The sequence below is a fragment of the Hyaena hyaena genome, unplaced genomic scaffold (genome assembly GCF_003009895.1).
Source record: "Hyaena hyaena isolate Hyena2069 unplaced genomic scaffold, ASM300989v1 scaffold_235, whole genome shotgun sequence".
Lineage (NCBI taxonomy): Eukaryota > Metazoa > Chordata > Mammalia > Carnivora > Hyaenidae > Hyaena > Hyaena hyaena.
In genome coordinates, this window is record NW_024080867.1 from 555,404 (window position 1) to 567,275 (window position 11,872).

At 49.2% G+C, this 11,872-nt stretch overlaps 1 protein-coding gene across 2 annotated transcripts; it reads left to right on the forward strand.

The window, feature by feature from the left end:
* The first annotated feature begins 4,905 nt into the window (after positions 1–4,905).
* LOC120239652 (T-cell-interacting, activating receptor on myeloid cells protein 1-like) lies at positions 4,906–9,727 on the forward strand. Of its 2 annotated transcripts, XM_039244059.1 has the most exons (5): positions 4,906–5,013; positions 6,652–6,687; positions 6,819–7,109; positions 7,349–7,645; positions 8,919–9,727. In XM_039244059.1, exons 1-5 carry the CDS (start codon positions 4,980–4,982, stop codon positions 9,092–9,094), a joined length of 834 nt encoding a protein of 277 aa, XP_039099990.1. In that variant the 5' UTR covers positions 4,906–4,979; the 3' UTR covers positions 9,095–9,727. The 2 variants fall into 2 exon arrangements, with proteins under 2 accessions (XP_039099990.1, XP_039099991.1); XM_039244060.1 differs by lacking the exon at positions 6,652–6,687.
* Positions 9,728–11,872: the final 2,145 nt, after the last annotated feature.

The window sequence follows — 11,872 nt, forward strand, 5'->3', positions numbered from 1 at the left end:
GCACGATACAATGGCTGGGCAAGCACATGGTAACGTCTAAAATGCAAGAGTCTCTGGTAAAAGCTGGACACCCACTACCCCTGAGAGCAGGTTGGTCAACAAGAAAGCAGAAATGGATGTCTGCCTTTGAAGCTGAGTAAACTTGTCTCTTAGTAAACGTTGACAAATGGGTCACATATCAGATTTTTAATGTATTTTCTTTTACAGAAGAGAAAGTAATCCTGGGAAATTGGAAAGCCTCCATTAATTTTTTTCCCACACGGGAAGAGTGTAATTCCATTTTCCAGGAACAAAGGAGGAAATATTGGTGACTTCATTAAAAAAATTTTTTTACGTTTATTTATTTGAGAGAGAGAGAGAACAGAGGAGAGACAGAGAGAAAGGGAGTAACAGAATTTGAAACAGGCTCTAGACCCTGAGCTGTCAGCACAGAGCCCGACATGGGGCGCAAACCCACAAACGTGGGATCATGACCTTAGCTGAAGTTGGACGCTTAACTGACTGAGCCACCCAGGCGCCCCAGCACTTCAAATACACTATACCCTAGACAGAGGTAATGCACAGCTGAGCAAGAATTGAAAAGTAGATTCTCATACATTCTCGGAGAGGGAAAAATAGATCAAGTCCCTCAGATTGGATTGAAAAGATTGGAAGGGATTAAGATTGGAAGGGAAGACAGAGTAAGTGGGGAGAAGGCCCAATGCTGGACTACCCCATGCCTATTACAAACCATTTGTTTGAGGGGCGCCTGGGTGGCTTAGTCGGTTAAGCATCCGACTTTCGCTTAGGTCATGATCTTGCGGTTTGTGGGTTCGAGCCCCATGTCAGGCTCTGTGCTGACTGCCAGCTCAGACCCTGGAGCCTGTTTCAGAGTCTGTGACTCCCTCTTTCTCTGACCCTCCCCTGCTCACGCTATTTCTCTCTCTCTCCTAGAAATAAATAAAACATTTTTTAAAAAAAAGACCATTTGATACTTATACGCCTTCTGATTCAACCTCAACCTTGTCCTGCAAATGATTATTTTTCAAGTACAACTTTTCAGAAGTTAAGTTTCCAACAAAACACCAGTGGAAAGTGAGTTCTGATTTTCATTAAGATTTGAAATCACCCAGGTTCAGCCCTAACTAGTCATAGGAATGTGTGTATAAATGCACATGTGCACACATGCTCTCCATATTTCCCAGATCTGCTTATTTCTGTCCAGCTCTTTCTGCATTCAGACGGGTTGACTTGGCTCTTATTCACATGTCTTTCATCTTCCTCCTGAGAACAATGTGCTAGCCCTCACACATTCTTCTGGTGGAAATGGAAGATATGCTGGGGGCTAACTCAAAATATGCCACGCCCCTAAGGACCTGGGCTGGAGCTAAAATATTGCCGCTTGCGCTTTATCCTGTTGACCAAAGCAAATAACGTGGTGAACTCATAGTCAAAGGGCTTTAATGAAATCTATTGCACTATGACTTCTTGACCACAGTTATTCATATCCATCCCAAGTACGAAATATGCTCATTCCCATCCCAGGACCTGCTCCCCCAAATTTTCATCCAATAATGGCATTTGTCTTCAAATCCAGGATCTACTGATCACTATCAAGTCTATATGTGGCTCCTTTTGAACTGGGATTCATGAACTAAAGAGACAAATTAGCTGTCCCATACATCATCCATATAACTATAAAACAGAAGTGGGATAACCACAATACTCCCAAGTGAAAAGGCTTCTTCCCTGTGGGAAACACCAGTAGTCACTGATTCACAGCATTTGCCAAATCACTCTGGGGAAATGCTGCAAGATGCCACGGTTCTGGGGATGGAAATGTTCCTTCATAAAGTTTCAGTCCTATTCTCTGTGAAGGGGTTCCCAGTCCACTGTTCTTCACAGCTCTTGGTTCCTCCCTCTGAGTTATCTTTATTTGATCAACCCTCCTCTCCACTTCTGAAGAGGACCCTGGAGAATATGACTCTCTTGATTTCTCAGCTTACTTTCTGCACATAGAAAACTGAGGCTTCAAGTCTTTGTGTAATTTGTTTTCTTTTTCTTTTTAATGTTTATTTATTTTTGAAGGAGAGAGAGAGAGCAAGCAAGGAAGGGGCAGAGAGAGAGGGAGATACAGAATCTGAAGCTGGCTACAGGCTCTGAGCTGTCAGCATGGAGTCCAACATGGGGATCACACTCACGAACCACAAGGTCATGACCTGAACCGAAGTCAGATGCTTAACTGACTGAGCCACCCAGGCACCCCAAGGATGTTCATTTAAAAGGCTCGCCTACTTCAGAATGTTTGGGGGTAATATATGTATGTATGTGTATATGTGTGTGTGTGTGTAATATATATATATATGTATATCCTATACTGTTATCTTCTTTTGTCACAAACTAGCACATTTTATTTATTTAAAAAAATTTTTTAACATTTCATTTATTTCTGAGAGAGAGAGACAGCGTGAGAAGGGGAGAGTCAGAGAGAGAGGGAGACACAGAATCCGAAACAGGCTCCAGGCTCTGAGGTGTCAGTACAGAGCCCAACGCGGAGCTTGAACCCACGAACCGTGAGATCATGACCTGAGCCGAAGTCAGCCGCCCAACCGACTGAGCCACCCAGGCACCCCACAAACCAATACGTTTTATTTATTTATTTATTTATTAAATTTCTTTTAATGTTTTTATTTATTTCTAGGAGAGAGAGAGAGAGACAGCTTGAGCAGGGGAGGGTCAGAGAGAGAGGGAGTCACAGGCTGAAACAGGCTCCAAGCTCTGAGCTGGCAGTCAGCACAGAGCCCGACGCGGGGCTCGAACCCACGAACCGCGAGATCATGACCTAAGCGAAAGTCGGACGCTTAACCGACTAAGCCACCCAGGCGCCCCCCAATACATTTTAAAGAGTGTTCTATCCCAATGAGTACTTTCCCATAACGCAGTTATAAATTGCTTCCACAGTGTGATTTATTCTTAAAAGTTTTAGAATTTTGAGTCTCTTTTATTTGTTTATACATATTTTTATACATTATCATACCTTCTTGGAAAATTGAAATTTTATTTTTATGCTTCACGATGTACTTTAACTTGATGCATAGTCTTCCTCTCTATGGAAGTAAGAACTTGTAACTAACCAATCTCCTACTTCTGCACAGTTATATTGCTTCCAATTCACTTGTTAATATAAACATAATTAAAATGAGCAACTTGAAAATCATTTGGACAACTTTAATTATTCCTCAGGGTAAACTACTGGAATTCAAACTCCCAGGTGGAAGGCTATAAATGTTTTGTGTGGTGGTGGGAGGAGGCAGATAAGCTTCATAAGCGAGTTGCCATTTAGTAAAGAATATTGATTTGTCATTCTAAAAACTGATTATGCACATGTATATTTTGCAAAATTCTAGTCAACATTACATGTTAGCATTAAAAACTTTTTGGGGGTGCCTGGGTGGCTCAGTCAGTTAAACGTCCAACTTCAGCTCAGGTCATGATCTCACAGTTTGTGAATTTGAGCCTCATGTTGGGCTGTGTGCTGACAGTTCAGAGCCAGGAGCCTGCTTCAGATTCTATGTCTCATTCTCTCTCTGCCCCTCCCTCACTTCTGCTCTGTCTCTCAAAAATAAATTTTTTTTGTAGAGTGAAATAGCATTTTACTTTCTCTGGGTTTGATTGCTTGGGTAGCAAATGTCTTTCTTTCCTTTCTTTGTTTGGACTTGTGTTTTTGTTTTGTTTTTTGTTTTTCCATGTGGAATGTAGTTACTGAGAGAGATACGTTAAAAGATAAAGTGATTATATGTTTATTTAAGTTCTTTATAGTGTCAACAATTCTTTTATGGATTTTTGTGTGTATGTTAGTAGGTGCATACAAAGTTAGAATTATTTGTATTTCCCTTCAATTGGCTATTTTATCATTAGTAAATATTCCTCTTCATATCTAATGCTATTTCTTGCCTTAAAATCTACTAGTATAGCCATTTCACATTTCTTTTGCTGGTTATATGTTATATCTTTTGGGGGTTTTTTTGGTTTTGGTGGTTTTTTTTTTTTTTTTTTTTTTTTTTTTTTTTTTTTTTTTTTTTTTTTTTTTAAAGTGTTTGTTTTTTTTAAACAGCATATATGGGGCGCCTGGGTGGCTCAGTCAGTTAAGCATCCAACTTCAGCTCAGGTCATGATCTCACAGTCCATGGGTTTGTCTCGCATTGGGCTCCATGCTGACAGCTCAGAGCCTGGAACCTCTTTCGAAGTCTCTCTCTCTCTGTCTCTCTGCCCTCTCCTGCTTGTACTCTGTGTCTCTCCCTCAAAAATAAATAAACATTAAAGAATTTTAAAAAACCAGCATATATTTAGGTTTTTAAAAAACATCCAGTCTAATAGTCTTTTAATTGAATTTTTGAGTCCATTTATATTTAATGCAATTACTTATTTATAGAATGTAAGTTTATCATCTTGCTAGTCCTTCTCTTTGTGCATCTCTTTTATGTTTCCTCTTTTCCAAAGTCTTTGTTTTAAAAACAATTATTGTTATTTTCTTAAGTTTATTTATTTTTGAGAGAGAGAGAGAGTGCACACAAATGGGGGAGGGGCAGAGAAAGAAGGAGAAAGTCCCAAGCAGGCTCCACACCCAGTGTAGAGCCTGACACCAGGCTTGATCTCATGAACCATGATATCATGACCTGAGCCGAAACCAAGAGTTGGATGCGTAGCCAAGTGAGCCACTCAGACACCCCTACTGTTATTTTTTAATAGGCCATTTTAACTCTCCTTTTTTTTTTTTAACCTCTATTTGTTTTTTGTTCATTTATTTTAGTGATTATCCTATGGCTGGCAACATGTATGTTTGACTTACTTCTTGTTTTCTGGATGTGGTTGGAACACAAAATGTCACATGAGAGGAAGGAAGGGAAAAGTCAACCAAAGTTGTCACACCCACATGCAGCTTCCCTCCCTGTTGTGGCTGAAACAGAAGAAGGACCCTTAGAGCAGCCTGAAGGACCAGTATGATCTCTGAATTCATTTGCCTGGTCTGCCTTGGTAAGTTTCTTGGGCCTGAATACTGGGATTAGAGGTGGGGGTGGATGGAAAGAAATGTGGTGGTTATAACTGGAAAGAGAACTAATAACACCTGCTTGTCCTTACTGATTGCTTCATACGTGTTAGGCACCCTGTGGAGGCTTTAGTCACATCAAATGTTTTCTAGCATGCAAATCCTTACTTTCCACATCCACGGTCTATCCCGTAGGCCTCTATCATCCCTATTTATTTAACATTTTACTGATTCAGTATCTTTATTTTATTATTTTTTTAATGTCTTTATTTTAAACAACTACATTCATTTGAAGCTGGAAACTTTATGCCAATCGCTTAAATAAAAATTTAGGAGTGCCTGGGTGGCTCAATCGGTTAAGCTTTGGCTCAGGTCATGATGTCGCGGTTTGTGGGTTCGAGCCCCGTGTAGGGCTCTGTGCTGACGGCTCAGAGCCTGGAGCCTGCTTTGGATTCTGTGTCTCCCTCTCTCTGCCCCTCCCCCACTCATTCTCTCTCTTTCTCTCTCTCTCAAAATAAATTAAGCATTAAACTTTTTTTTTAAATAAATAAAAGTTAAAAGAAAAGCCAGGGTCACTTACCAAAAATAGGTTGAGGTAAGCATATACACATTGCAAAGGAAGATGTTAGGACATTCTAGCCAAGAAGGGTTGCCCATCAGATTTCTGAGCCCATGGCCAGCTCCTTCCTTAATACAAAGGGCAATAAGCCAGAGACAGATGTGTAAGAAGCTTGACCTCTAGCCTGAAAAGTTCTTTGTTGTGATCAAAGAAGTGGAAGTGATTTGAGAGGGTAATACCTTTCCGATGCCGTGATCATCCCCTAAAATCATCTCCTAGCGCACCTGTGGTCTGTAATCCACCCTGTGGGAAACACCACTCTGACCCTTGCCAGCAGTCCCGCGTGGTGGGAATTGCCCCACGCTGAGAAAGGAGGGCCCTGAGATTTTTTTTTAAATGTTTTATTTATTTCTAGGAGAGACAGAGAGACAGCGTGAGCAGGGGAGGGTCAGAGAGAGAGGGAGTCACAGACTGAAACAGGCTCCAGGCTCTGAGCTGGCAGTCAGCACAGAGCCCAACGCGGGGCTCGAACCCACGAACCACGAGATCAGGACCTAAGCGAAAAACCGACTAAGCCACCCAGGAGCCCCATGGAGGGCCCTGAGATTGACAGCTCAGGGTTCCTGCTCAGGACCATGCAGAGAATGAGCAGAAAGGTCAACATTCAAACGCTGGCCCGTCTGCCTCCAAAGACACTGGTTTTTCCACTTGAAAAATCTCTCTGAGTCACGTTTCCATTGGGGCATCGCTTTGGTCGGTTACCATGCATGTGTTGAGTCTCAGTATGTTCCAGACACTGGGGAGGCTGAGGTGAGCAGCACAGAGTAGTTACCTTCCAGGTGTTTGCAGAGCAGTGACACCGTGTGTGTCCTGTGGCACGGATACATAAACTCTCAAGAATCAAGCATTTGGTGGATGTTTGTGGAATGAGCAGAGGTCCTGGGGCAGTGCAGGTGGTAGAGAACCCCCAGATGCTAGCCCTCCAGGGTCCTGTCTCAGCAGCACTCCCCTGGGGAGGCCCCTGGGGACAGGGACTCAGGTCTCAGGACAGACGGTTCTCTTGCAGGGCTGTGCGCTGCCCAAGGAAGCAGGGAGACTAAAGGTGAGCATTCCTCCAGTTAAACCCACCCTCTTCTTTGCTCCAAATTCCCCACATCCCTTCTCTTTCCTTAAAGGGGTTTTCTCAGAGCGGGTGAGGGCACCAATTCCCATCCCCGATCTGCTTCCTTCCAGAGCCCCTTCCCAAGCCCTCCCTCAGGGCCTGGCCCAGCTCGGTGGTGCCTCATGGGAGCAACATAACGCTGCAATGTCGGGCCCCAACCAAGGATGTTGACTTTGCTCTCAGGAAGGGAGATATTTTTTTGGATTCTTCACCATCACTGGCTTCCACAGAGGGCCTGGCTGAATTTCACCTCACTGACCTGAGAAACAGTCAGGCTGGAGTCTATACCTGTGAGCTCTACAGACAAGGGGCCCCCTCCATACGATCACCGCCCAGTGACCGTGTCCTGCTACTGGTGACAGGTGAGGCCTGGGGGAGGGACCTGAGGAGGGCAGGGGATGGAGGAGACGCAGAAGCACAGCAACAGAATGACTTGGCCGCTGCATCCAGGGCTTGTGGGGACGGGACCTCCTTCCCGCAGTCAGAGTCGAAAGAGGGACCTGTCGCGTCCCACACTGGGCAGGAACCCCAGCGGAAGAACCAGGGTGAGTGGGGGACCCTGGGCTTCTCCCCGTGACCTCAGAGCCCCCTTCTCTTGCAGGAGATTGGCCTAAACCTTCCCTGCAAGCCCACCAAAGGGGTGAGGTGACCGCAGGAAACACTGTGACCCTGCAGTGCCAGAGGCCTGATGATGTTTTCAGGCCAATAATGTTCGCTCTGCTGAAGGCGGGAGCGACAGGGCCCATCCAGCTCCGGACTCCAGTCGGGAAGGAGACGGACTTCTCCCTGCAGACTGTGACAGCCGAAGACTCCGGGAACTACAGCTGTGTGTACTTCCAGACCCAGGCTCCTTTCTGGACCTCACTGCCTAGTGAGCCTCTTGAGATCCGGGTGAGAGGTGAGGTTTTGCAGGATTTTTCGGAAGTTTGAGAAACCTAATTCATTTCTTAATCAGCTTCTTTTTACTTTGGCTCTTTTATTTGCTTTCTCCAGTTTTGTGGACCTATCACTGACTTATAACACTATTGGTTTAAGGTGTACGACGTGCTTTTTTATTATTTTTTTAAACCTGGAGAGCGTTTCTTCTATTACTTTCTGATTCTTTCTCCCCTGACTTTACTGTCATCTCCTTTGTAAACCTGCCCTTTCCTAATCTCTGGTCTTTGGCCTTTGCTGTTCTGTATTCCTGGATAATTCCTCAAGTTGTTCTTGCAAACGATCCATCCCTTTGCGGCCAACCATCAGCGTCCCTTCCGTCACCCTGTGGGTCACACAGACTTGCCTGTCATCCCGGTGAGGGCAGCGTCGTGGCGGTGCCTCCGTCTGGTCCCTAGTACCCGGTGCTGCCCCGGCCGCCAGCTTCTGTGTCACCGACGGAGGGTCTTCCGCGATGACCTTCTGTGACTGGCCACAACTTTGCTTCCTCAGGTGCCACGCGCTCTGCTTCCGCGGCACCGTGGGTGTGTGTGCGTGGGAGCCATGGGGGCCGAACGCCCCGTGGATAGAAAGCCAGGGCCCAGCAGCCAGCGCAGAGGGGCGCAGAGGGCATCCTGGGCTCGGGGGCGGCACCACGGGACCCTCCTCTCGGACTCTGTCTCCAGGCAATGTTGTTGCTGATGGGCTCACACATGCGCTCTGCCCCCAAGGCCTGTGTGAGATGGAGATTCCCACGCAGGTGGTGGGGAGGAGCGGGCCCCGCGCGAGCCCTCGCTCTTCGTGGCTGCGGTGGAAACCAAGTGCACAGGGGGCTCGGTGCTTAGCTGCCGAGCTTGAATTTTCCGGGGCTTGGGCTGCAGGAAGTCTTTGCTGTGAAGACGGGGTGCAATCATTTCAGCGCTCCGCGCAGCGACTTGGGGCTCCGGGGCTTGCTCCTAAGCCTGATTCCTAGTGTCAGGAGGGAGAAGGGCAAAGGGACGTGCGCGAAGGTGCAAGCAGAGCAAACAAGGGAGAGAGCAGGGCAGGGAGAAGACAAAGGCGAGAAGACCAAGGAAGAGCCGCCACGACTCTCCTGCAGCCGCACGTCGTGTTTTCAGCATCACAAGGTCGGGGCGGCTGCGCTGACCACCGGCCAGGACACACGCGTGGGGGCGGGGGAGCCCCGTCGGGCGGACCCGCGTGGGAGGGACGGGCGCCCCTCTCCCGGCTGGTGCTGACCGGCCCCCGTCTCCCAGTCCCCCCAGGCGCCACCCCGAAGGACTACGCCTTGGGCAACCTCCTCCGCCTGGGTCTGGCGGCCTTCGTCGTGCTTATTATGGGCGCCCTCGTGCTGGAAGCCTGGTGCGGCCTGGAGTCTCCGCGTGGACCCGCGAAGCACAGCTGCGCCCTCGCCGGTCCTGCGCTGGGGTAGTGGCGCCGGGCTCTCCAAACACCACACTCCACCATGGGCACCGCCTGTGCGTCTCACCACGTGGCCCTTTGGGTGGGAGATTTCTCCACCACGTGGGACTGTCCTGTTCTTCGTGGGAACATTCAGCACCATTTGTCTTTCCCAATAAAGGGCAGCTGAAGCCCCAATCCTTGTGGGTCAAGGGAACGAGCAAGTGCTATGATGACCGTTCCCAACATTGCTCATTTGGAGGATGGGGGGGGGGGGTTCCCTGGCGGAGAACCTGAGTTAGGAGGCCGGGGAAATGTTTCCCCTCTTCCTCCTTCTCCGGATCTCAGGCCTGTCCCTGTAGGCATCGGCTCCACAGTTACCGCAGGGAATGATGAGTCCTTGACCAAGTTACCACTGTGTGAGATTTCACAGGTTCTCTTCCCTTCTGGGACAGAAGCTCAGCATGGTTGGGGTAGGGGGGTAGGAAGGAGGTTTGGGAAATTTGTAGATAAGATGGGGTCTCACTCATCTGCTGCCAATATCAAAGGTGCAAAGTGCCCCCTGTGTCTCCTAAGAGTGACATCTGGGATAGAGTGACCAGGAACTGTTCCCTATGTTAAATGCTGCTTGGTACTCAGAATGACATAAATTAAGATAGAATCATTTCTTTGTAATTTGTTTGCATGTCAAAATCAAAATTAATAAAATATATGGCACCAGCTGTCTTTTACCAGTCCTAGGATATGAAAAAGGTAGAATTTAACCAAAAAAATTTCTACAGTTAGTTGTGATACAGCATTTAGAAGCGTTTTAAGAAAAGAGTCATGACTTCTAGGTGTTCCATTAGCTGACAAATTGGAGAACAAATATCTTTTACTTAACTGTGATCTTGTTTTCTGAAATCAAAAGCTAAGAGCAAGTGACCTAGAAAAGGAGAGTCTTTTTTAAAAATATTTATTTTTGAGGTGGGGGAGGAGGGGCCGAGAGAGGGGGAGACACAGAATCTCAAGCAGACTCATAATCTGAGCCGTCAGCACAGAGACCGACGCAGGGTTCAGACTCACAAATGGTGAGATCATGACCTGAGCCAAAGTCGGACGCTTAAACAACTGAGCCACCCAGGCGCCCCAAAGGATTTTCTGATGTGTGAATTTACATATAAGTCATTGAAAGGCATCAAAACTGCTCTCACAAATCATCCATTCCTCTCAGGGACAAGCCCCAAAGCATCAACGTCCTCCGTTAGGTCAAGAAAGATTTGAGTCCACGTCCCTTGGGATTTTGGGCACATTAAAAATGGGATAAATGCCAAAACAATTTACAAGAACTATAGCATATTTTGAAAGTTTATATCCAGCACACGCACACACCATGCAGTCTAATTTTGCTACTCACTAGTTAATTGCAGGATTAACAAAAGCGCGTGTATTCTTAGGGCAACACAAATTACGAGGTCCAGAGCCTGGAAACAATCGAGGAGATGCCATCTTTTATTTAAGCCTCAAGATGCATCTCCCAACCTGTACTGACAGTCTCCGCTGGAGGAAGGGAAACTCAAAAGCGAAGTGCAACCTTCAAACAGCACTTTTTTTTTTTTTTTTTTTGGTCAATTTATTGTTCCGTACCTCCTACCTTGCAAGTTCATCTTCCTGCTTAAGCTAAAGTGGGCATGAGCTCACCTACTCTGCACCAGTCCCAGGAGGAGTTGAGCACAGAGCAGGCATTCAAGTAACGCCGACCCGGACTTGGTGCGGGTGAAGCAAACGGACGGGTCCCCACGCCTACAGGTTCCCAGAGGGATGCTGGACGCGTCGGCCCCGCCCTGGGGACTCTAAGTCCCAGCGGCCCCTGCGGGCCTGGCCCTGTGCCCGGGGTTGAGGGCGGGGGGCAGGGGACGCGCAGGTGCTTTCCACCTAGAGCGGCTCCTGCCGAACAAAATGCTGGAGCCTCTCACCGCGCTGGGGAGGGATCCGACGTTGCCCTGGACGCACCGCAGACCTTTGCTAAGTGGTGCGCGCCGCGTGCGCCGTCGGGAAGCTTCGGTGCGCGCAGTCCGCGCCCTGGCGCCGCCCACGTCGGTGCTGGAGGGGCGTGGGCGGGGCGTGGGGGCGTGGGCGGGGCGTGGGCGAGGCGTGCGGGCCGTGGGCGGGCCGTGGGAGAGGTGGGCGGGGCGTGGGGGCGTGGGAGGGGCGTGGGCGGGCCGTGGGAGAGGTGGGGGGCGTGCGGGGCGTGGGCGGGGCGTGGGAGATGTGGGCGGGGCGTGGGGGCGTGGGCGGGGCGTGCGGGGCGTGGGCGTGCCGTGGGAGAGGTGGGCGGGGCGTGGGGGCGTGGGCGGGGCGTGGGAGAGGTGGGAGGGGCGTGGGGGCGTGGGAGGGGCGTGCGGGCCGTGGGAGGGGCGTGGAAGAGGCGTGCGGGGCGTGGGCGGGGCGTTGGGGCGTGGGAGAGGCGTGCGGGCCGTGGGAGGGTCGTAGGAGAGGTGTGCGTGGCGTGGGAGAGGCGTGGGCGCGCCCCTCTCGTCCGGGTGTGGAGGAGAGGTGTCCGCATCCGGTGAGTAGGGGCCCCCGAAGCTCCCCGGCGCCGCCAGAGGAGCGCGCGTTCCCAGGAGGACGCTCCCGAACCGGGTCCTGGAGAGCGCTCCCCGCTCCCTAGGGGCGCCCTGTAGCCTCAGGGGGAAGGGCCCGGGGCACCCGCCGGACACGTCTCCACTGCCTCCCCCACCCGCCTCCGCCCCTGCCTTGCTGGGGAAGAGGGTTTCTGAAGCCCCAGACTTCAGGCGCTCTGGGGGTGGCATTCCAAAGAGCGCCCTAA

Excerpts from the sequence above, each read along its gene's own strand:
- LOC120239652 (XM_039244059.1), top strand. The coding sequence starts at position 4,980 with ATGATCTCTGAATTCATTTGCCTGGTCTGCCTTG. Across the intron at positions 5,014-6,651 it reads CATTTGCCTGGTCTGCCTTG|GGCTGTGCGCTGCCCAAGGA; the intron begins GTAAGTTTCTTG and ends GTTCTCTTGCAG. Across the intron at positions 7,110-7,348 it reads TGTCCTGCTACTGGTGACAG|GAGATTGGCCTAAACCTTCC; the intron begins GTGAGGCCTGGG and ends CTTCTCTTGCAG.